At 34.2% G+C, this 23447-nt stretch overlaps 1 protein-coding gene and 1 pseudogene across 1 annotated transcript in view; both read right to left on the bottom strand.

Moving 5' to 3' along the window:
• Window positions 1-23447, bottom strand: part of LOC148293581 (putative disease resistance protein RGA4) — an 83726-nt gene that overhangs the window by 58770 nt on the left and 1509 nt on the right. The window contains exons 2-3 of the mRNA XM_088255111.1: window positions 20809-23227; window positions 20127-20247 (exon numbers count right to left, since the gene is read on the bottom strand). Coding sequence (XP_088111237.1) covers window positions 20228-20247; window positions 20809-23227 — 2439 coding nt within the window. The 3' untranslated portion in view covers window positions 20127-20227. The remainder of the gene's footprint in view (window positions 1-20126; window positions 20248-20808; window positions 23228-23447) is intronic.
• Window positions 17953-18860, bottom strand: LOC110767227 (DNA topoisomerase 6 subunit A pseudogene; annotated as a pseudogene).

The following is a 23447-nucleotide window of genomic DNA, read 5'->3' as shown; positions in this document are numbered from 1 at the left end:
GATTGGTTGGATAGGCAATACTTGTCCAATGAAGCTCAAATTTGGATATGTTGTAGTTAACATCCATTGGAACAAGTTTCATGAAGATCTTCACCTCATCCGAGCACCAGAGCATGTTGATCCCAGGCCAAGAAGTTGACCTACGAAAATGAACAAAAACAGAATTTATAACCAATAATGCACTTTTAGCTCATTTTCATTCTAACCAAGGTAAAATCTAAGAAAACACAAAAAGGAAGTAAAAAGCTATAAAATGTCAAGAACTAACTCAAAATAATAGGTGAATAACATGAAAAATCATGTGTAAAAATGAACCGAACAATTGCTGCAAAAGAGTATTTGCAAAATTCCTTGTTGAACATGAACTCTGTGGAGAGTGCATGTGTTGAGAAAAAATGGCTCAATTAAAAAGATACAAAAATAAAGACTAGCGACCGGTCCCAAGTTATGAGCGACCGGTCGGTTTCAGGCAGATTGCAAAGTCTGAATTGAATTTCGACTCTGTGCCAAAGCGACCGGTCGCAGGTTATGAGCGACCGGTCGGTTCAGAGAAAAATCAAAGTCTGGAGACTCTGTGGAAAAGCGACCGGTCGCCTAGTCCTGGCGACCGGTCGCCCCGACGTTGCTGTTTCAGTTTCTACGCGTTTTCAAGTCTTCCTTTGTGTGCTATCACTTTCTATCGACTTGCAAGGATATTTCTGATCAATTCTGAGATATTAGAAGGTGGCAAGCAGCTGGAAAGATGGGGAGAACACTTTGGCAAATTGATGACTTGCTTCAATGAGTGAATACTCTCTTGGTTCAAGAGATATATGGCAGCTATCATCCATTGTTCCCTTGCTTTGTGAGCTGCCAAGAACAGGTGTCTAAAGTTGTATAACTAAAGCAAGAACGTGCAGAACTTAATGATACCTTATCTTGGAGTCCAAAGGCCTATATAAGAGGGAAGAGGAAGCAAGAGAACATTAAGTTGTTAAGTGCATAAGTCTGTGCAAACTATAGAGAGTTGTATAGAAGCTGGAAACTTGTAAGTTCAGAAAATACCAAGGGGAGAGCAAGAGAGTTCTCTAAAGTGTATCAAGGTGTTGAGCAAGGGTGAGAGAGAAACAGATTGTGAGGGTAGAGTTCTAAGGGGTTTTCTTCTTAGTAAACCAAAGTTGTAACCTATCTTCATTAGTGAAAGTTCTCAAGGAGATCACCAAAGAGGAAGTAGGCAATTTGCTGAACCTCTATAAACACTTGTGTCATTTCTATTTTGGTTAAATTTCTGTGTGTGTGTAAGACTCATCCATCATTGAGTTTGTCACAAAGTTCATCAACAACAAGGTCCTAAGGGGAAGTGAGTTAGTATTAATTCACAACAGCATGTGGCTGTTGTTAAGCTCATAATTTCATACATATACATGCCCAATTTACTTACTTCTTTTGCTTAGTTTCCTATAATTCTGAGTTATTTGCCTCTATTTGTGTGTTTTGTAGGCCAATAGAGCAAGAGAGCATAATTCATGCAATTCAAGCATGTTAAGGCCTAATTTGGATGAATGGAAGAAGAGCTTAAAGACAAACTCATTTTTCCTACAGTCCAATTTCGTGGGTCACATTGCAAGATCTTTTTCAGCAACCTACACAGCTCGGATGAGGCCGCATTCTTCATGAAAGTTGTTCCAATGGGTGTGTACTATAACATATCCAAAATTCAGCCCCATTGGATAACTCTGGAGTCCGTAACCTAGCAAACACTGAACCATGCTCAGGATGGATTTTTGTCAGTGAGCAAAACGAGTTAGCAATTTGTTTCGGCCTTAACTTCCTCCTCCGAGCTTGGATTGGGCCAATACTTGTTTGGTTGGATCATACACATTCTGAACTTCACAATGGACATCTTAAAGTCTTCATTTGATTCAGCCTAGCCCAATTCGTAAGCCCAAGAAGTTGCTGGTCATGCTGACATGAGGATGAGCTGGTTGGAAGCTTGGTCATGGTGAGCTAGGCATGAGCTATTGTAGCTGGTTGGAAGCTTGGTCATGGTGACATGAAGATGAGCTAGGGCTGCTGGTGGGATTTATTGGTGAAGTGCATCAACCAATTCAGATTTTATAATGCAAGTGTTGTATGCATTAGTGAAGTGCATCAACCAATTCATCTTTTATAATGCAAGTGTTGTATGCATTAGCCATATTGAATTCAGATTTGTCACTCCCCTCTCCCTATAAATACCACATCCATTCCACATTCAAGACACAACAAATCCTGAGATTCACAACCCCCACAATTCACTCCAACCATCCTCAAACACTCTCAAAATCCCAAACACTCCAACAATCACCAAAACAACTCCAGCAAACCTCTCTTCCATTTCCCTACGAATTTCATCTTCCTTAGCCATCACCACTCACTCAAACTCATCCCAAATCACCTCCATATCCTTCATACATCTTTCTAGAAGTGGGGAAGCTCTTGGAGAAGCATTAGAAGTGGAGAAGCACTTGGAGAAGCCTTGGACACCACAAGAACTTCAGAAAAAGGGTTTTTCTACTCTTATTGTATTCATTATGTTTTCTCATTTCTATTCAAGTCTCTTTTCCATTATGAGTAGCTAAATCCATAACTAGGGCTTCGATGTAACCTAACATGAATATTCTGGGTTTATAAGTTTGGAGTTTCAAGTTTGATTCATGATTCATGTTCTTATTCATTATGCTTATAAGTTAACATGCTTGTTTGAATGATTGATCACCATTAGAACTTGTTTGTTAACTATCTTGGTTTGAATTAAGAGTATACACCATGCTTTAATTCGAATTGAACTATGAATAGGAAGAGTATGTATGGACATTCGACAACAGGGATTAGATACATACTTGGTTGTTTAAAATGTTCTTCTATGCTTAATGGGTTCCTAATGCTTAATTTTAGGTTAGACAACAAATGATCAAATTAGGGAATTAGGAACACAAGGTTAGGACCAAACACCATGGCCTAATCATACTTTAGCTAGAATCAATCTTTGAATCTGAATTAGACTTGTTACTTGAATCTTTATAACCCAGAATTGAATTGTTATGGTGATTCGAATGCCCTAGTCTCAAAATCTGTTTTCCAACTCTTAAAACCACTCTTTGTTACATTTGTTTACTTGTTTTTGTTTGCAATTTCATTTTGCTTCTTTTGTTCAACAATCACAACCACTCTTGTTTTAAATTCTGTTTTAGACATAACCTCCTACTTTCTTGAATTTGGTAATCTAAGTACATAACTAGTTTTAACTTCTCAGTCTTCGTGGGTACGACCTCGTACTTGTCTTGCTATACTACTAATTGCCCCGTACAATTGCGAGTTAACATAATATTAACAACAGCTGTGTGGTTAGCTTATTGGTAAGTCCATTGTCTCTTCTTCGATATTGTTTTTTTTTTTTTTTTCGTTTTTAAAGAACATATCCATAGCTTCCTATTTAGTATCTGTTAAATTTTCATGTGTCTTTGTTTTTGGTAGATAGTTCATTAACATTTTCATTTATACTTGCGTTGGATGTGTCTTGTTTGGGTTTTAAATTTTCATGACCTTCTGCTAATTTCTTATGTATTTGTAGTAATGACTTAGCATAACTCTTAATTTAACATAGGATCACAGAACATGCACGTAGGATCTTTGTTAAAGGAAAAAGTGATGAGCACAAAATTAATACAAGTTTTATCCTTAAATTTATATTTGTTAGTATTTTCTTTTGTTTTATATAAATCTATTAAAGTATTTTTATTGTTTCTTTCCAATCTTTGTTTTTATATTTAATGAGTGGTTGTTTGTAGATATTAAGTGTCTTCCACCAATAGCATGTTGAGGAAAAGAAGTAAGTAATGTGTTGCAAGAAGAAAGTAAAGGATGAGAAGAAATATGTGCAGCCAAAGCCAAGGAAATTTGCTCGAGACAACTTGTGCAGCAGCAAATGCAATTGAAGATAAAACAAATGAAAAGAAGAAGCAATCAATTGCATGAATATACTCTAGGACATGCATGCAAAGCTTCCATCATTGAAGAAATAAAGAAAGAATGAATAAACAATGAAGGAGAAGTTCAAATTGACTACTTGCAACCAATGAATGCAAAGAAGAATGATGATGCTTGAGTTGTTATCTAGCTACAATTTGAACTAAGTTGCTGCAGTTTTTTATAAGATACGAGAGATGAGATGGAGCAAGTGGAGCAAGTGGAGCAATTGATAAGAAGACTCAAAGATCTTTGTGAAACCAAAGTAAAGGAAGTAGGCTAAAGATGAGAAAGATATTTGGAAAAGTAAGCTACTTGATTATTATATAATTCAAGACTCCCTTTCTTTGGCTATAAATACAAGTTTTGAGCAAAGATCAAAACATAGAGATAGAGAGGAAGAAACACACGGCAAGAGATAGAGAGAAAGAGTGAGGAAGAAAGAGAACAATGATGGAAAGGAAAGAACCAAGAGCTAATAACTCTTTTAAACTTGTTCTTCCTTTCCTAGTTCTCATTTAATTTATGTATTTTAGTTTCTTTGTTTTGTTTTAAATATTAATTATGTCTATTTAAATTACCTAACTAAGGTTGGATGAAACACCATTATTAAATAAAGTTCTAGTTTTTATTTTCAATTCTCAATTATTGTGGTGTTCAATGATTATAATTTTCACTTCACATGATTAATAGATTAAACTTCTTTTCACCACTTCTATCATGTATTGTGAGATATAACATGTATTTGTGGTAGTTAAGAGTTTGGATTAATCTATTAATTCATCCTTGGTTTATATTTCTAATTTACAAATTTCTTTGATATTTTGTTATTCAAATGAACTTTTTCACATAGGACGCTTAGGAAACTTTGATCCTTTGTAGTTAAATAATTTTGTTTACATATTATGCTTAGAATTTATACTTATGAAGGGAAGGAAAATTTACTTATGATCTAAATTACAAGCTTAAATGATAAATCTTGAGAAAGCATTAGATTGATTTCTAGATTGCTACTCCATGGGAATTGAAAGATAAATAATTAGAATCTTATGGAATGATGGTGTGGATTCTAATACCTCATGGTTCCGTAGGCTAGCTTTTAATATAAGTGTGTAATTTTTATTAGTTTGATCCAAACTTAAGCTTTAATGTGAATTTGTAGTATTTGTTCAAATGGAATTTGTAGTTTTCTTTTTAATTAATTGATGAAAGTTTGATAATCTATTTCATGGGTTCAATCATGTTTTTCCCATAGTGTAGTAAAAACTTTCATGCTTTTAAAAGAGAAGAGAATTACTAAAGATTAATAGAATTTTGATGAAGATTATTTTTTGATAGTTTGTTGCCAATGGTACAAGTTATGCTTAGAATACTTCTAAAGGAAATTAAAAAGAGCTTTAATTATTTTGAACAACTACAATGGAAAATATTTTGTGGATCAAATTATTAAGAGTTGCATGTTTATGTTAAAAGTGGAAACCTAATACCTTAGTTATTTTTCTCATAAATGTAAATCTTAATTTCAGTTTATTGTCATTTCTATATTTGTTTTATGCTTTATTTTATTTTCTTTTTAAAACAAACAAATCACCATTTGAATCAACTAGGTTGGCATTGAAATTAACTTGGGTGAAATTGGTTTTCTATCTTTACACGCAATCCCTTGGGTACGATCTCGCTCTTACACGCTTATGCTATATTCGATTCGTGCGCTTGCGAGTTTATAAATTTTAAAACACCTCTTTTGAGGCACAACAAGTTTTTGGCGCCGTTGCCGGGGATTGCAACGGAAAACTAATCAAATTTTGGTTAACTAAATTCTTCCACTAGTTATAATTTAGTTTTGTAATATAAAAAATTAAAATTAAAAATAAAAAAAAATCGAAATTAAAAAAAAAAAAATCAGATTTTGTTGATTCTCTTGTTTTCTATTGTAATATCATTGTGTATTAATTTTTCATTTCTTTGTTTCAGTTATATCATCAAAGCTTCTTTTGGTGCAGCTTTGGACTTGGAAGAAGTTTTATATTTTATTTTATTTTAAGAAAGTTCATTTCTTTTTCTTTATGTCAATTTGTGTGCTTATTGCTTGAACTGATTTGTGTGCTTGTTTGTACATGTATCAATAAAAAAAAAAAAAAGGGAAAAGAAGACAACTCTAATCATAAGGAGGAGAAGTGTGGAGTAGTAGGAGAAGTCGCGACCTCCAAATGCATCCATGCTCGACCTAATCGCTTCAAGGGGATCATTCCAATCCTTTCTCTTTTCTTGTTTTGTTATTATTTTTATTATTTTTATTTTATTTTATTATTATTATTATTTTTTAAAAAAAACAAATGTGAAAAAAAAAAAAAAAAAAGATTTTTCATATGAGCTGATTTTTGGTAACTCCAGTGAGCGTCTTCGTCAATACAGTGTCTAGGAGTTCTTTAGGCGACACCTTCGGTGTTTAAGAAGTTTGGGTTTTAAGCGGGACCATTGTGACCCCTCCAACCTTCCCGGATCCCCTGGCTGTTTTTTCTGAGGCCCTTAACTGGTCATCCGTGAGTTGCTTGTATATTTGTGTTTTTAAAATAAGTTATTTTTTACAAAGTGTTAAAAATAAAAAAATAATTATTAAAAAAAAAAAACAATATAATTTTTGCTTATTTCTTTGTGTGGTTATTTTTGTATTTTTTTATGACTGTTTATTTTGTGTTTGTATAGATTTTAGTTTTCTTTTTGTGTGTTTTATTTTATTTTTGTCTTTATTTCTTTTTGCTTGGATTTTATTTATTTATTATTTTTGTCTTTCATTCTGTACGGGATAAATACCAAAGGGATTGACACGCATATTTACCAGGTATTATCTTTCTATTTAGTACCGTAAAAAAAATAAAAAATAAATAAATAAATAAATAAACAGATCGGAACCCGATCTCCAACTAAGGCAATTCCGAATTTCTTGTTTCTCTTTGCTTTTATTACTGTAATTTTTTCTTTCTTTCTTTTACTTGTTTATGTATTTAATTTGTTGTTAAGTTTGGGAAGTAGATTGCTTCTTGATTGCACACACGGAAATTTGGCTCGAATACTTATTCATTTCATAAACATGTGATTACATACATAGACGTGAAAATGCATACATATATTTAAAAATCACATGTTTCTTCCCAGATATTGAGCCACCTGAGGCATCATACTAATTGCCTCTATTTTCTCTTATTTGTAGAATCTGCAAAAGCTCTGCATGATCATTGTTTCTCTTCCACAGTGCTTCTACTTGCTGGTTGGCACAGTAGAGCCGCTTTTGCAAATCCGCCACCTGAGCCTTCAAAGAGGCTACTTCCTCGGTCAGAACTGCGCACTCTCGCGTCCTCGCCAGTAATCTTATGCCCAGATTCGTGGAGGAGGTTGCGTGGAGAACAGTTAAATCATGAGACTCCTCCACCGCGGCCTTGTCTGACCTCTGTGTCATGTACAGATGATCTGCCGGTGTGAGTCTCCTAACAGTCATCCCTCCTGGCAGCACTACTCTTCTCGGCATTGCCTCAGCAAAGTTTGAGGCCGAGCCATGATGATATGTGGAGTTTGGGAAGACGGATTGAGGAGGAGCACTTACTTGAGCCACTGATGGCGCAAGGGCCAACTCTAGATTCAAATCATCGAGGGAAGTGGGTGAGGTTGCCATTGTGATTTATGTTTCTTGCTTATTGATGTTTTACTCTGAGTTTTCAGGATGAAACACAGACGCAAGCTCAACTCCACAGAGACGGGTTAAATAGACTTCGGCTTCTGCGTTTGTTTCTCTCGGATTCCCTAACGTTTTGCAGCCGCGTGTTTTTAGAGGGGAGACAATTTTTTTTCTTTTACCTTCATGTTTTTTACTTTCACTTTCACTTTTACTTTCATTTTCACTTTCCGTGTTTTCTGCTTAAATATTGAACGCTGTCTCTGCACGCCGACACATCCCTTCCTTCTTTTATCCGTGACCTTCCCTTTCCAGTTTTTGTTTTTGTTTTTCTATATATATATATATTTTTAAAATTTTGGAAATGTGTTTATTTTTCTTTTTCTTTTATAACTTAATTTATTTTCTTTCCGAAAAAAAAAAATAAAAAATAAATAAAAATTGGTTGGGCTTTCGTTTGGATTGGGTTCTCAATTGATTTGGAGGTTCCAATGGGCTGGACTTCTTCGTCTATTGGGTTTCGGTTTGCGTAGAACTGTTTGTTAGGGTTTACTGTTTTGTTTGGTTATTTTTGTTTTGCTTTATTTTTATTTTTATTTTTTTATTATTTTTGCAACTAATTTATAATTTTAATTCTTTTTTTGTTCTTTTATTTAATTGCTTTACTCCATTTCATTTATTGTTATAACTTTGTTGATACCTACATTCTTAAACATTGAGGACAATGTTTGATTTAGGTTTGGGGGTAAGGTTTAGAATTTTTGTTTTTTTTATTATTTTATTTAACCCAAAAATAAAAATAAAAATAAAAATAAAAATGGTGTTATCTCTAGATTTTTATGCTTACTATCATCAAATCAGATTTAACACTCATGAATGATTTTTACGATTGGAAACATATTATTAAATTTTAAACCCATAATTTTAGTTTTTTTTTTCACTTATTTCTATTTAGTGGATAATTCATGAGTTATACTTTGAACTCTCACATGCACATCAACACTTTAGTGAGAATGAAAGAAAAGATCAATTATAGTTAACTTTGTTGTTTTAAGTAGAGTTAGAAGACATTGCTCTTGATTGACCTTGGCGTAAAAAACAAATAAGTAAATAAATAAATAATAATAATGATGTTAATTTATCCAGAGTTTTACTTAGTAACCGGGCCTCTTGCCTAAACAGCAGCGAGTGTTCGCGTCAAACGGTAAAGTTTTGGGGTAAATACATTTTGTGACTAGTTTAGTTCTGTAGCCTTTTTAACTCGAGTTAATAAGCCCTTAGGGGTGTTTCTACACCTAATGCCTTAAAACCTTTGGTTTGAGAGTCGTTGGCCTAAATCTCGCTACATGGGTTAATTAGAAAGCTTAATGGAACTAAACATTGCACAGTCACAATCCGGAAAAAAAAAAAAAAAAAAAAAAAAAAAATTGTATATATATGCCTTGGTTAGTTATTTGCACTGAATTTTGATAATGATTGAAATAATGAGGTTACTATGATTGAAATTAACTTTTGTCTCTAAAATGTGTTGGTTCACTTAAACACCAAAGGAAACAAATGAAAAATTTACTAAATGATTATAAGTGATCAAAACTTTATGTGGGGATTAATTTGAAGCATGTTTGCTCTTTTAAAAATTGTTCATGAATTTTCAATCCAAATAGCTTTTGATGATGGTTAAGCATTTGTTTAAATTTTCAAATTTTGTTGTAGCATAAATTTTTAAACTCTCATTTCGATGTTTGTGGGTATCATCACTGAAAGCCCTCACGAGACTACACTCGTCCACTAGGGTAACCTAGGGGTTTAAAGGCTTGTTGCATATGCTAAATGCAATCGAGATCCCTGCGAAAGTGGCTTAGTTCTCTTTTCTACTTAGTTTTTATTTTCTTTTGCTCGAGGACTAGCAAAATATAGGTTTGGGGGTATTTGATGAGCACAAAATTAATACAAGTTTTATCCTTAAATTTATATTTGTTAGTATTTTCTTTTGTTTTATATAAATCTATTAAAGTATTTTTATTGTTTCTTTCCAATCTTTGTTTTTATATTTAATGAGTGGTTGTTTGTAGATATTAAGTGTCTTCCACCAATAGCATGTTGAGGAAAAGAAGTAAGTAATGTGTTGCAAGAAGAAAGTAAAGGATGAGAAGAAATATGTGCAGCCAAAGCCAAGGAAATTTGCTCGAGACAACTTGTGCAGCAGCAAATGCAATTGAAGATAAAACAAATGAAAAGAAGAAGCAATCAATTGCATGAATATACTCTAGGACATGCATGCAAAGCTTCCATCATTGAAGAAATAAAGAATGAATGAATAAACAATGAAGGAGAAGTTCAAATTGACTACTTGCAACCAATGAATGCAAAGAAGAATGATGATGCTTGAGTTGTTATCTAGCTACAATTTGAACTAAGTTGCTGCAGTTTTTTATAAGATACGAGAGATGAGATGGAGCAAGTGGAGCAATTGATAAGAAGACTCAAAGATCTTTGTGAAACCAAAGTAAAGGAAGTAGGCTAAAGATGAGAAAGATATTTGGAAAAGTAAGCTACTTGATTATTATATAATTCAAGACTCCCTTTCTTTGGCTATAAATACAAGTTTTGAGCAAAGATCAAAACATAGAGATAGAGAGGAAGAAACACACGGCAAGAGATAGAGAGAAAGAGTGAGGAAGAAAGAGAACAATGATGGAAAGGAAAGAACCAAGAGCTAATAACTCTTTTAAACTTGTTCTTCCTTTCCTAGTTCTCATTTAATTTATGTATTTTAGTTTCTTTGTTTTGTTTTAAATATTAATTATGTCTATTTAAATTACCTAACTAAGGTTGGATGAAACACCATTATTAAATAAAGTTCTAGTTTTTATTTTCAATTCTCAATTATTGTGGTGTTCAATGATTATAATTTTCACTTCACATGATTAATAGATTAAACTTCTTTTCACCACTTCTATCATGTATTGTGAGATATAACATGTATTTGTGGTAGTTAAGAGTTTGGATTAATCTATTAATTCATCCTTGGTTTATATTTCTAATTTACAAATTTCTTTGATATTTTGTTATTCAAATGAACTTTTTCACATAGGACGCTTAGGAAACTTTGATCCTTTGTAGTTAAATAATTTTGTTTACATATTATGCTTAGAATTTATACTTATGAAGGGAAGGAAAATTTACTTATGATCTAAATTACAAGCTTAAATGATAAATCTTGAGAAAGCATTAGATTGATTTCTAGATTGCTACTCCATGGGAATTGAAAGATAAATAATTAGAATCTTATGGAATGATGGTGTGGATTCTAATACCTCATGGTTCCGTAGGCTAGCTTTTAATATAAGTGTGTAATTTTTATTAGTTTGATCCAAACTTAAGCTTTAATGTGAATTTGTAGTATTTGTTCAAATGGAATTTGTAGTTTTCTTTTTAATTAATTGATGAAAGTTTGATAATCTATTTCATGGGTTCAATCATGTTTTTCCCATAGTGTAGTAAAAACTTTCATGCTTTTAAAAGAGAAGAGAATTACTAAAGATTAATAGAATTTTGATGAAGATTATTTTTTGATAGTTTGTTGCCAATGGTACAAGTTATGCTTAGAATACTTCTAAAGGAAATTAAAAAGAGCTTTAATTATTTTGAACAACTACAATGGAAAATATTTTGTGGATCAAATTATTAAGAGTTGCATGTTTATGTTAAAAGTGGAAACCTAATACCTTAGTTATTTTTCTCATAAATGTAAATCTTAATTTCAGTTTATTGTCATTTCTATATTTGTTTTATGCTTTATTTTATTTTCTTTTTAAAACAAACAAATCACCATTTGAATCAACTAGGTTGGCATTGAAATTAACTTGGGTGAAATTGGTTTTCTATCTTTACACGCAATCCCTTGGGTACGATCTCGCTCTTACACGCTTATGCTATATTCGATTCGTGCGCTTGCGAGTTTATAAATTTTAAAACACCTCTTTTGAGGCACAACAAAAAGCAACACAATAAATCTTGAGATATGCAGTGGGTTTAATGTTTAGAAATACTGGAAGTTCGGTTTTCATTACTGTCTGTCATGTATTGTCTTTTCATAAATCTCCCATATCATGCGTTTGTTCCAGCATGCGTTTATATGTTATGAATGGATAATATACTTGGCAACATCCTCTTTTGCAACTCTGTGACTATGGGTATGTTGCAGCATTACTCATCTATAGTTGTAACTTTAGACTTCACTTTGATATATTTGTATAGGTACTAATGTCTCTATTTAACTGTCTCTGTGTGCAGTTTTGGGTTTGTGAATGTACGCAATTGATTAACCCAATTAATGGAAGAGAGCAAAGTTTCCCAAATTTTGTGAAATGGAATTTGTTGGAGCTACATGCAAGAATGAAAACCCAGCCACTTCACGCATTAAAGGTACATATAATATGTATAGAGATTTGGTGTTTTAGTTTTATCTTTGTAAACTTTACTCATGTTCTGTCCTATTGTCTATTATGAAGTCAATGGAGCCAAACAAGGAAACCAGTCCAAAGATGCCTATCAAAGTGAATCAAAGTTTGGAAATAAAGACAAACAGTGGTGGGAAGACAGTCGAGCCACACAAAACTTCAGTGAATGAGTTTGATCATAGTAAGATGTTTCAATTGCTACCTACGCAAATGATAGACTGCTACCTAAAATTTTCATACCCAAAAAACTCTCCATTACTGCTGCAAGAAATCTGGAGCGATTGGGACGAAATCTGGAGCGCTTTGGAAGGAATGAGCATGATTGCAGGAAATAAACATGAAAGCTGGGATGTGTCGATCTATTTACCTTTTCTATTTAATGGCACTGGAAGTAAATAAGTTTAAAAACAAGGACAAAGACTTTGCTTATATGTACACACGCTGACTCCGAGGACTTCTATTGAGGAGTCCAATATTGATGTCCTGTATCCACTATATCTAAATAAAATAGGACCTATATCTAAGAAGCCCAAAAATCTAATTGGACTTTCACCCTAAACCCTTTCCCATGCCATTTAACAAGAAGATTCCTTTTCCATATTTAAGTAGAAATTCTTTTCACTATTTTCCTCTTTCCAACTCAAAACATAGATTTTTGTGGATAGATTTCCAACTCAAAACATAGTTTCCAACTCAAAAAATTGTGGATAGATTTCCTCCATCGTGGCATGAGTGACTACCAAGTCATGAGGCAGAAAAAAATCATTGGACTTTCACCCTAAACCCTTTCCCATGCCATTTACCAGGAATATTCCTTTTCCATATTTAATTATAAATTCTTTTCACTATTTTCCTCTTAGAGCATCTCCAAGGGAGATGTCAAATACCAAACATCAAATTTAAATTTGATGGCTGATTTGGCAATTTGACATCTTACATAGCTTTACACTCCACCCGATATGTCAAATTAAATTATTATTTTATTACATTTTAGTGTTAATTTATTTTTAATTAAAAAGAATATAAAATAAAAAATAATAAAATATTCATTTGACATCTTGCTTTTGGGATGTCAAAAATAACATCTCAATCTTCAGCCTTCATTCCACATCAGCTTTGACACATCGGTTGGAGTGTGTGAGATGTTATTTCTAGCTGTTAAATGTCTATGTGGTACTTTTGACATATCGGTTGGAGATGCTCTTAGTTTCCAACTCAAAACACAGATTTTTTTTAGGGCTTCTTAGATCTAGGTCCAAAACGATTAGCTATAATTGGGTTTAGTCCTCGCGGTTTTAGTTTTAGATGTAGGTCCTTTGACATTTATTTATTTATTTTTTTGTCAATTTTACCATTTGAGGTAAATAAGGAAAACACATTGAAAATCTAAATTTAATACATTATTTCCTTGTAATTGAATTCCATAACTTAAATTTTGAATTCTTTCCTTGATAATATTCCTAATATATGGATAAAATACAATTTAATCAATACAAAGTAAAGACCCACAAATTATATCAATCGATCAGACAAGCACCCACATTAAATTATATACTTGACATACAGGTAAAAAGTGTTATTAATAGTAACGAAAAATACTTGGTGATAAATCATGTGACCTATAAGTTAGGAACATAAATTAGAAGACTACCTATAAATCAGATAAAAAAATAGACAAAATAAAATTGTATGTTACCTTAAAAAAAGGTAGATAAAATACTATTACACATTGTCGAAAATATGAAAAAACATATATATTCCTATGCAATAGGCAATATATAATATGACATATTATACCTATGCAATGGACAATAGGACAATATATCTATACCATAGGATAATATATCTACATCGTAGGCTGAACAAACCACAAAACATCTTACCTAAATGTAAGGTGGAAAAATAAACAAGGAGAATATTAAATTACCTATAACTTAGGTGCATAAAAACATAAGTCGGACAATATATGCTACCTATATCTCTGGTACATAAAAAAGAGAAGTGGTAAATCGTATGTTACCTATAACTTAGATTCATAACACAAAAATGCAAAAAAGTGTGGTACCTATATCTCATGTATGTCAAAACACAAGTCAATAAATAACTTCTTTTTTTTTGTTAAAGGAATATGTTACCTATAATTTAGATATATATATATATATATGAAGAAAAATATATCAAAAAATGTATTACCTATGTCTCCGGTATACTATACATAAAAGAACAACTATAAAGAACAAAATAACTGAACCTGATTAAAAGTTGAGCATATATTCAACATAAAATAATAATAATAATAATAAAAGAAGAAGAAGAAGAAGTCGATACTATGACTGCATAGCAAATGGATATTAGACCATGCTTCAGCGAGTCATTTGTGCCTTGGGATGAACCCCAAGTCTGAATCTCCATTATTTTCTCATCTATTTTAACGAGTGTTTGGCTTCCTTTGAGCACTAAACTCACTCCATTATTTCTTTCTTATATATATGTCAATGTCCAACATTTAAAAAAAAAAAAAAAAAAGACTTCCTAATTAGGTGCTTTACTTACCATAAATTTAGTAATTTATTATAAAACCACCATAACATTTGCTTGCAATTAATAACTTCATTATTCCTTACGTTTTATGTGCTCAGGGGTAAATTGGATAAGGAAAGAAATATAATATTGGCTAATTATCTCATTAAGGTAAGTAATCTAAGATAATGGGCAATATTGGAACAAAAAATGATTTTAAATATATAAAATAAAAAGATTACATCAGACAATATTAAAATAGGAATGTAATCCTATGTGGCACAAAAGTCAAAGGACTTATATCAAAGTCATCAAATCCGAGGATTAAACCCAACTTCTAGATGATAATTTGGATCTATATCAACTTTTCTATTTTTTTTTTGTACGGGGGAGAAAAAGCCTAAATTTTCCTCTATTTTCATAAATGTTAATTTTTATAATTTTTTTATTATATAAAAATAGCAAAAAAGTCACTTAAATAAACTTAAATATCCTTTAAACTAAAACTCATATAAATTAATAAAAGAAAGTCAGTCAGCCAAATAAAATATAATTCCCAGATTCTTGGTCCTCATAGAAGCAACTATAGCTATGGAAGCTCATATTGGTGAAAGCGATGCTGATGATGGTTCATTGATTAAACATTCATGAAATTGCACTTAGTTAAAATCAAGGTCTTAAATATCGGAGGTATCGGAAATATCGGAAGTCAAAAAACACGAAAATATCGCAGGAAATATCGGGATATTATCGGTATCGGAAAAAATTGAATAAAAACCACGGAAATTGTAAGAAAAACTTGGAAATTTTTATTGAAACTTTGCAGGATGTTTATTTAGTCCATTATCTATTAGTTTATCCCAAAAAATTGGAAGGAAATGCATTGCATGATGGATTTAATTGATTTAAGTTGATTATATAGCGAGCTGGCAAACACCGTAAGTGTAGAAAATATGTAGTAATTAATGAAAGAAGATTAAACACACCATAATCATTTATATATAATGAATTACTACAATATTTTACACTTTATACATTGCATGGTAAGATACATGAGTGACTTAGTACCACATAGAGTTCCTATGTGGTTCAAAATTTTCACTATCTTCATCATCTCTATGTGTAGAGTAAGTATATTTTGAAGAGTAGTCATCAAATGATAAATCCCCAAAATAGTTTTGCATGTAATTGTTAACATGCCACCCATATGGATCCGAGATTGGTTGACGTTTTCCATAAGCAAAATCATTTGAAGATTGAGTCTCGGATTCTTTCCATGAGTCGCTTGATTCCATCCCAACAGGAATGGGATATGAAGGGTAGGGAAATGGTTGGTTAAGAGTATAACCATAGTTACTACTCATCTCATGTGAAAATTTGTTTCTTGCAAAAAGAATTCAAAACAAAACCATGTATATATTTAAATATTTTAGTATTTTCACAAAAACATAAGTGATATGGTGGTTAAGGTATTGAAGGAGTAAAATGGTTTTCACAAATACCATGTATATAAATATTTTTGGGTTTCGTATCGGAATATTATCGATAATATCTCGATATATTGCCCAAATCATTCATAAAAATGTTGAAAATATCTTCCCGATAATATCGGGATATTGACGATAACAGTATGGTTAGTTGTTAAAATATCGGACCCCCAAAAATCAGATATTATCGGGATAATATCGGGGATATTATCGATATTTAATACCTTGGTCTGAAGTGTGCAAAGCAAAGCAGCTCATGCTATGCGTTTGAGTGCATAGCCAGAAGCAAAGAGAGATGTCAATCCTTTCAATTTCAGCTTCATCTTCTTCTCCCCTTTTTCCCAATGTCTCATTCTCCTCCTCAAAATGCTGCTCTTCCTTTCTCACCCCACCAACCCACACCAACAGCAACCCATTTCAGGTTGGATTCTCCCCATTTCAGGTTGGATTTTCACGATAATATTGGCAGCGATATTTCGCCGATATTTTCGACATTATCACGAAATCCATTTGGGAGGTGCTGAAAATATCGCAGCTCCAAAAATCCGATATTATCGCCGATATTTCGGCGATAATATCGATTTTTCAGGCTCTGCCCGCCACCAAACCTTGTCGAATCATATTAAACAAAGCATGGAGGAGGAAGGTGCCCTGTAAGTTTCAGATTCAAATTGTGAATCTGATATATAGGAAACAATTGGCTCCTACTCAGCCGGCGGAAGCAATTAATTCATTTTATTATAGAGTCACAATACCCTCGAAACAACGACATATTTGACTTGCCTTTGTGTATGTACAGGAACAGGATGTTACTTTTACCAGGACCCGCAACTAGAATTCCACAACTTGCGGCCTGCCAAACAATGAATGTCACACATGTAAAGTTTGTGCTAATTACTGGCTGAGAACAAAAGGTGACAACTTGTAAATCTTCTCATGATGATACGTAGATAATAATACTTTGTATTAAGATCATGGATATATAGCAACGGTATCCTGTTCAAAAGAAAGCTTCCAATCTCGCCGGAAACCCTCCACTCCATGTACAACTCTATTATCTTAAGACCTGCCTAGAATGTGGTGGAAGCAACTTATGGATCAAAAGTCCTACTTTTTCTGTAAGAAAATCTTAGAAACTTTGAGAAGCACTCCTTCTAGCCATAAGCAGCCAATGTTATGACAAAGTGCCTTGCCAGAAGAGAGGTAAATATCACACTATTTGGTCTAATTATTTGAACCTACTATTTTTTTATATCTTATTTCAAAAATTAAACAACATGTAGGATTGTTTCATCCTCATCTAATCCATCAAAAAGAACATAAAAAATATATAATGTAAGATGTTTATAACAATCCAAGATTGCCCAAACCAGATTTTAGCTGCCACAATTTTAATGAAGATGTGGAATAATATGAAAATTTAATCGAACCAGACTCGAAAACATTTGAAAAGAATGTTCAACAACATAAACTTCAAGTTAATTTCATTCAGTTTGCTAGTGTACTGAAATGGTTAAGAGGGAGGGCCTAAGATGAAGATTGTTCTTTACAACAAATGAACCTGCTTGCCCTTTTAACTTTTGTTTTAGCCTTCAAATTTTTGTCCAATCAATATTATTGCAAAAGAACTCCAAGTAAATTTCAAGACAGTCCTACTCTGTTACTTGAAAAGAAATGCAAGCAGAAGCTGTATAAAGAAAAAGTACACACTCTAAGCATCGCAGTAACATATTTAAGATAGGGTAAAATCAGATTTATTTACATAAGCAAATGAGAAAAGGAAGAAGAAGCTTAGGATCCAGAGTTTCTAACTTTCATGCTGATGTTAAGACTTACTGATGGTTACAGGACACTGCGTAAAAGATGACATCCTGACCCTCGTAGAAGTCCATGAGGTTGATGGAGGCTTAGCCAGTCTATAAGCACCATCCTTCTCAACCAGCAATATAAACAGAGAATCACTCTGCATATCACCAACTCTGTCAATGTTGGGCGGGATGGCCTTCCCGCCCATTCCCATTTTCGTACAGTCGATCATATCTCCATTGTCGCTGAAAATCAGGCGACCCACAACCACACCCTTCTCAGAGGCGATAACATTGAGGCTCGAGCGCGTGCAGCCAAGCATACACGACACGTCGTCGAGGACCGAATTGGACTGCGTCTGGTCCTGGAAGAGCTTGACGTCGGTGTAGAACAGGTCACGCTTGGTGACGTGGATGTTCTTGAGGCAGAGCTGGTGGATCAGCTGGACCTGGAAAAGACGAGCTGTGATGATGGCCTTGTGGACGGTGGAGACGTTGGCGTAGGGGCGGAGGGAAGTTTTGTCTTTTAGCACAATGCGGTCAAGCTCCGGAACATGGAGCTGCTTAGCGGCGGCGCGTGAGGGAACCTCGAACGCGAAGACGTTGCCGTCAATGATGGATTTGATGACCTTGAGCATCTGGAGCTCGATCTCCGACTGGACGGACGGACGGACGGCAGGTCGAGGTCGCTGACCTCGTGGCAAGTGGAGCCGACGGCGAGGTCGGCGAGGGTTAGGGTTTTGGAAGAAGAGGAGGAAGAGGCGGTGGCGGAGCGGAGGTCGTCGAGGGTTTGGAGGATGAGCGGGTCGGGTTTGAGGAGGCTCTTGAAGGGGTGATGGGTTTCGTCATCGGAGTTCGGGTCGGATCGACGGCGTTTCTTCTTGTCCGCAACCGTTGTTGGCCTTTGGCGTTTTTTCTTGTCCGCCATTAGTTTTGTTGGTGGTGTGATTTTGGGAAAGCGAGATAGGGTTGGTTGAAGAAGCGGGAAGCTGAGTCTCTCGTGAAGCTTATGTCCGCAAACTGAAGGCCCGAAAGCCCAAATAAAACCCCGAACTAAGCTGAAAGAAATCTGGGCCCAATACGTTAAGGGCTTTACCATTTTCTTTTTTTGGGGTTTAATTATTTTAAAAGAAAAGTTTTTTTCTTTCCTCTTTTTTCCAAAATTTTCTTTCTTTCTCGGTGAATGATTAAGTGTGCTCAAGTAAAATTGTGTAGGATCTATTTTCTTTATCTTATTTCAACGGCGATCTTTACAAAAATAAAATGATATTTAAAATTATTTAATCGACATCCAATGCAATAAATAGAAAACATGTAATGCAACATCAACATGTTCATAACAATCCAAGAAGACAATGATGAGAATAAATTAGAAGACAAAAGGATCTTCCAAATGTTAAACCATAATCTCTTTTCTATCAACAGGGAACTCTAAGCCACCCAAATGATCAGATTCAGGAGAGGAACTTTTACAAAGCCTAGGGAGAGAAACTGTGCCCAAAAAAAAGAAAACTCAAAATCCTGCAGTGTTGAAGTTTGCTTGATCGGATTCTTGATAAAAAATTGTTCCATAAAACTGAATCTCCAAAAGAACCTGTTAATACAGATTTGAAAGACAATCAGAAAGATACATTAATGACCCTGTTTCCAAACAAAGCAACAAGAAAACAAGCCAAGGGCTATGCATACCTTTCAGCTGCAGAGCCGTTAAAAGCTTTCCTCGCATGGCATCACCTTCCAAGGGTTGAGCTGAATGTCTCCATCACCTTCCTACTCTGTTACTTTGGTTATAAAAAAAACAACAAAATAATAAGAAAAAAGGCTTGAAAAGAAATGCAACCTTGGAAGCTAAAATTTGGAGGAAGTTAGACAAAAACTCATCAGAAAATCCTCAAAATTATAAAAATTAATCTTTGATTGATGATACGAAGAGTACAGACTCTAATCTAATAGATGCAACAAGGCTGGGGAAGAGTACAAGTATAATAATGCACTGACAATTGGGAATTGCTTGTACCTTATAATTACAATGAAATTAATTTTCCAGAAACATAGCTTCTTCAATCTGCAGTGGAAAGAAAAAATGATCAAAAACAACTTTGGTCAATGCTGCTTGTGGAAAGAAAAAATGATAGGCATTGGCAAACAGAATTAATATTCCTTGTAGAGATGGGTTTAGAAAGGAAAATGGTACCTTTAGAAGAGTGAATGTACTTGAGGTCAACAATTTTCACAACAACAATGCACACTACTTTCAACCATTTCGCATTTCGGGGATACACTTTTGAAGATGGATTAGTGAATCCAATCGTCAACTGCAGAGGTTTAGAAAATAAATATGTTAGAAAATTACACATTATTTGGTACCTTGAAACCTTGAATTTACATGTGGAGTTATAAATCATCCCTGAGTTCTATATGGTGTGTATGTATGTGTATATGGATGTATTGAATGTAGAGAACACTTGAAAATTCAGAGTTTAATTTGTTTTGGTTTTCAACTTCCAAGTGAGAACGAATGGACTGATTAAACTAAAATGCGAATAGAAGATAACAACCTAATTAATGATAAGTGAGAACAAATCGCACAAACATTTTTTCTTAGCGGTTTACATTATTAAACAAGTCAAAGGGAAGGTAAACCAATAATTTAAAAATGTACTAAACAAAATACAATCTAAGTTAAAATGAACACTAAGTTACATAGGGCTTCTCTAGTAGGCCCAGTAGTCCCAGATGTAAGTTTGTCTAGTTGTGTTCGGGCTTAAGTCCCCAATTCACAAAAAGGAGGTTTTTTTATTAAAAAAAATAGTAAAGAGAAGAAAATAATTGATTTCAGAACCAAAGAAAACAAATAATAAAATTGAAAAACTTACCATAGATGTTTGGAATATGGGAAATTTTGGGCCATTCTGGGCCACTGTCTTCATTGCATCTCTCGTTCAGAAGAGGACAATTTAAAATCCTTATCAGGCTTAATTTGGTGAGACATTTCATAGCTTCAAGTGGAGGTAGATACATCAGATTCTTGCAATTGTATATTCTTAGTTCCTCAAGAGATGCAAGATTTTCCAACCACTCTGGAAGAGCCTCCATGCCGTCAAAGGAAAATATTTTCAAACAAGTTAGAGAAGTTAAGTGTTGAACTTGTTCAGGCAAAGACTTGAGCTTCGGCCAACCCAACAAGCTTAATGTTTCAAGTTGTGGAATAATCGGAAAAGCAGGGAAGGAATCGAGCTCATCCCAGAACCCACCAATTAACAATTTCTCTAAGCGGGTGAGGGATGTTGCAAACGCACTAGTGAGGGGTACACCTTTTAATCCAGTACATTGATAGATCTCCAACTGACGGAGTTGTGTGAGGCTGTCTAAACTTGGAATAGCTTCTAGATTCGGGCAACAGGTAATAGACAAGTGCTCAAGAAAGGTATAATGTTGTAACCCACTAGGTAGGCTTGATAATTTATCACAATCTAAAATCTTTAATTGGCGGAGAGATGGGAGACCGTGTGTGATTGGAATAGCTTCAAGATTCTGGCAATAGGAAATAGACAAGCGCTCCAGAGAGGTACAATATTGTAACCCACTCGGTAGGCTTGATAATTTTTCACAATCTAAAATCTTTAATTGGCGGAGAGATGGGAGGCCGTGTGTGATTGGAATAGCTTCAAGATTCTGGCAATAGGAAATAGACAAGCGCTCCAGAGAGGTACAATATTGTAACCCACTCGGTAAGCTTGATAATTTATCACAATCTGAAATCTTTAATTGGCGGAGAGATGGGAGGCCGTGTGTGATTGGAATAGCTTCAAGATTCTGGCAATAGGAAATAGACAAGTGCTCCAGAGAGGTACAATATTGTAACCCACTCGGTAGGCTTGATAATTTATCACAATCCCAAATCTCTAATTGGTGGAGGGATGCGATACCCTCAGGTGTAATTGGGATGCACTCCAGACTGGGGCACCGACTCAACACCATCTCCTCTAGGCAAGGAAACACAACTATTCTTTCTGTTGGCCTTGTCGTTGCTTCCGTCCATTCAGTTAGGTTCTTTGCATTTTCAACAGTTAATCTTTTCAATGAAGAAAACAAATCTCCACACATCATCCAGGGTGGAAATGTCTCACCACGAAAGTTGCGAATATTTAAACTTTCCAATGCAGAGTGTGGTTTAAGGCCTTCTAGTACATCCTTATCATTATTATTGATGGGGCTTGACCTGTCTTCGTCTGCCGACCATATTAACTCTAGTATGCGTATGTTTGTCTTCTCCGCTAACTTTGCCTCCTTTGCTTCTTCTCCATCTCTCACATGCTCCAGATCATGAATAGATAATGCCCCTTGCAAATGCTTTAAGCCGCCCAGCTCCTTTATTCCACGACCTCTCTCCTTACTCACAATGAAAAAGGATAATGATTGCAGATTTTTGAACCGCCCCATGCCAACTGGATATCTTCCATCTCTATGCCAATCCTCAAAATGAATATGTCTCAAGTTGATCAAATTGTCCAGTTCCTTGGGAAGCTCTTTGAGTAAACGCATTCTTAACGTCTGTAGGTTATAAAGCTTGCCAATAGATTGGGGGAGCTTTTTGATATTTGTTGCTGAAATATCTAGATACCTCAAGTGTTTCAACTTTCCAATTGAATTTGGCAACCTATCAATAAAACACCTCTGTAATTTTAAGACACGCAAACCTTTAAATCTTGGTAAGATGTTACCATGAACTTCACCTTTCAAAAACATTGGTAAGATGTTACCATGAACTTCACCTTCCAAAAACATTGAGCGCACTTTATGAGCAATTCCTTTTGGAACTCCTTGTACTTCTATGGTTGAAATCGGTGCCACATGTCGAATGTCATTGGAGTCCTTGGTCTTTGATTTTGATACATCTTCTGCAAGATCATGCACAAGATCGTGCATCTTGCAGTGGGTAATCACATTATTGTCATCCTTTCTAACATCTTGAAAAAAAGAGTTCTCCAACAGAATATTGAAATATTGATTTCCTACTTCCTCCATCTCTAGATCACTATTTTTGGGAGAAGGGTGAAGCAATCCTTGAGCCATCCAAAGTTGGATCAAGTCATCCTTTTCAATTTCAAAATCTTTGATGAAAATTGAACAATAGGCAAAGCATTGCTTCAAAGATGATGATTTCAGTTCATCAAAACTCAACTTCAAACTTGACAAGATTCTTTTTTCTCCCTCAGGTAAATCCCATATTGTACTTTTTTGAATGGCCTGCCATCCATCAATCTCTTTGGAGCGCATCATACTTCCCAAAATCTGTTGGTATATGAGTTTGAATTACAATTAAATAATATAATAGCATAAAATAACAATATGAGAATATACAATCCGCATTAATTTTAATCAAACATGACTAGTTAAATGAAAAATAAAATCATCAATTTAAGAAAACAAAACAAATGTAGACCACATAACTAATACAAAAGTAATACGTAAAGAAGGTATTAAACAAATATTTGGTTAGAGGTTTTTTTAT

The sequence above is a fragment of the Prunus avium genome, chromosome 6, assembly GCF_965620075.1.
Source record: "Prunus avium chromosome 6, drPruAviu1.hap1.1, whole genome shotgun sequence".
In the NCBI taxonomy this organism is placed as follows: domain Eukaryota; kingdom Viridiplantae; phylum Streptophyta; class Magnoliopsida; order Rosales; family Rosaceae; genus Prunus; species Prunus avium.
The sequence above is the reverse complement of the archived record's forward strand: the minus strand, read 5'-3'. Positions and strand labels throughout refer to the sequence as shown.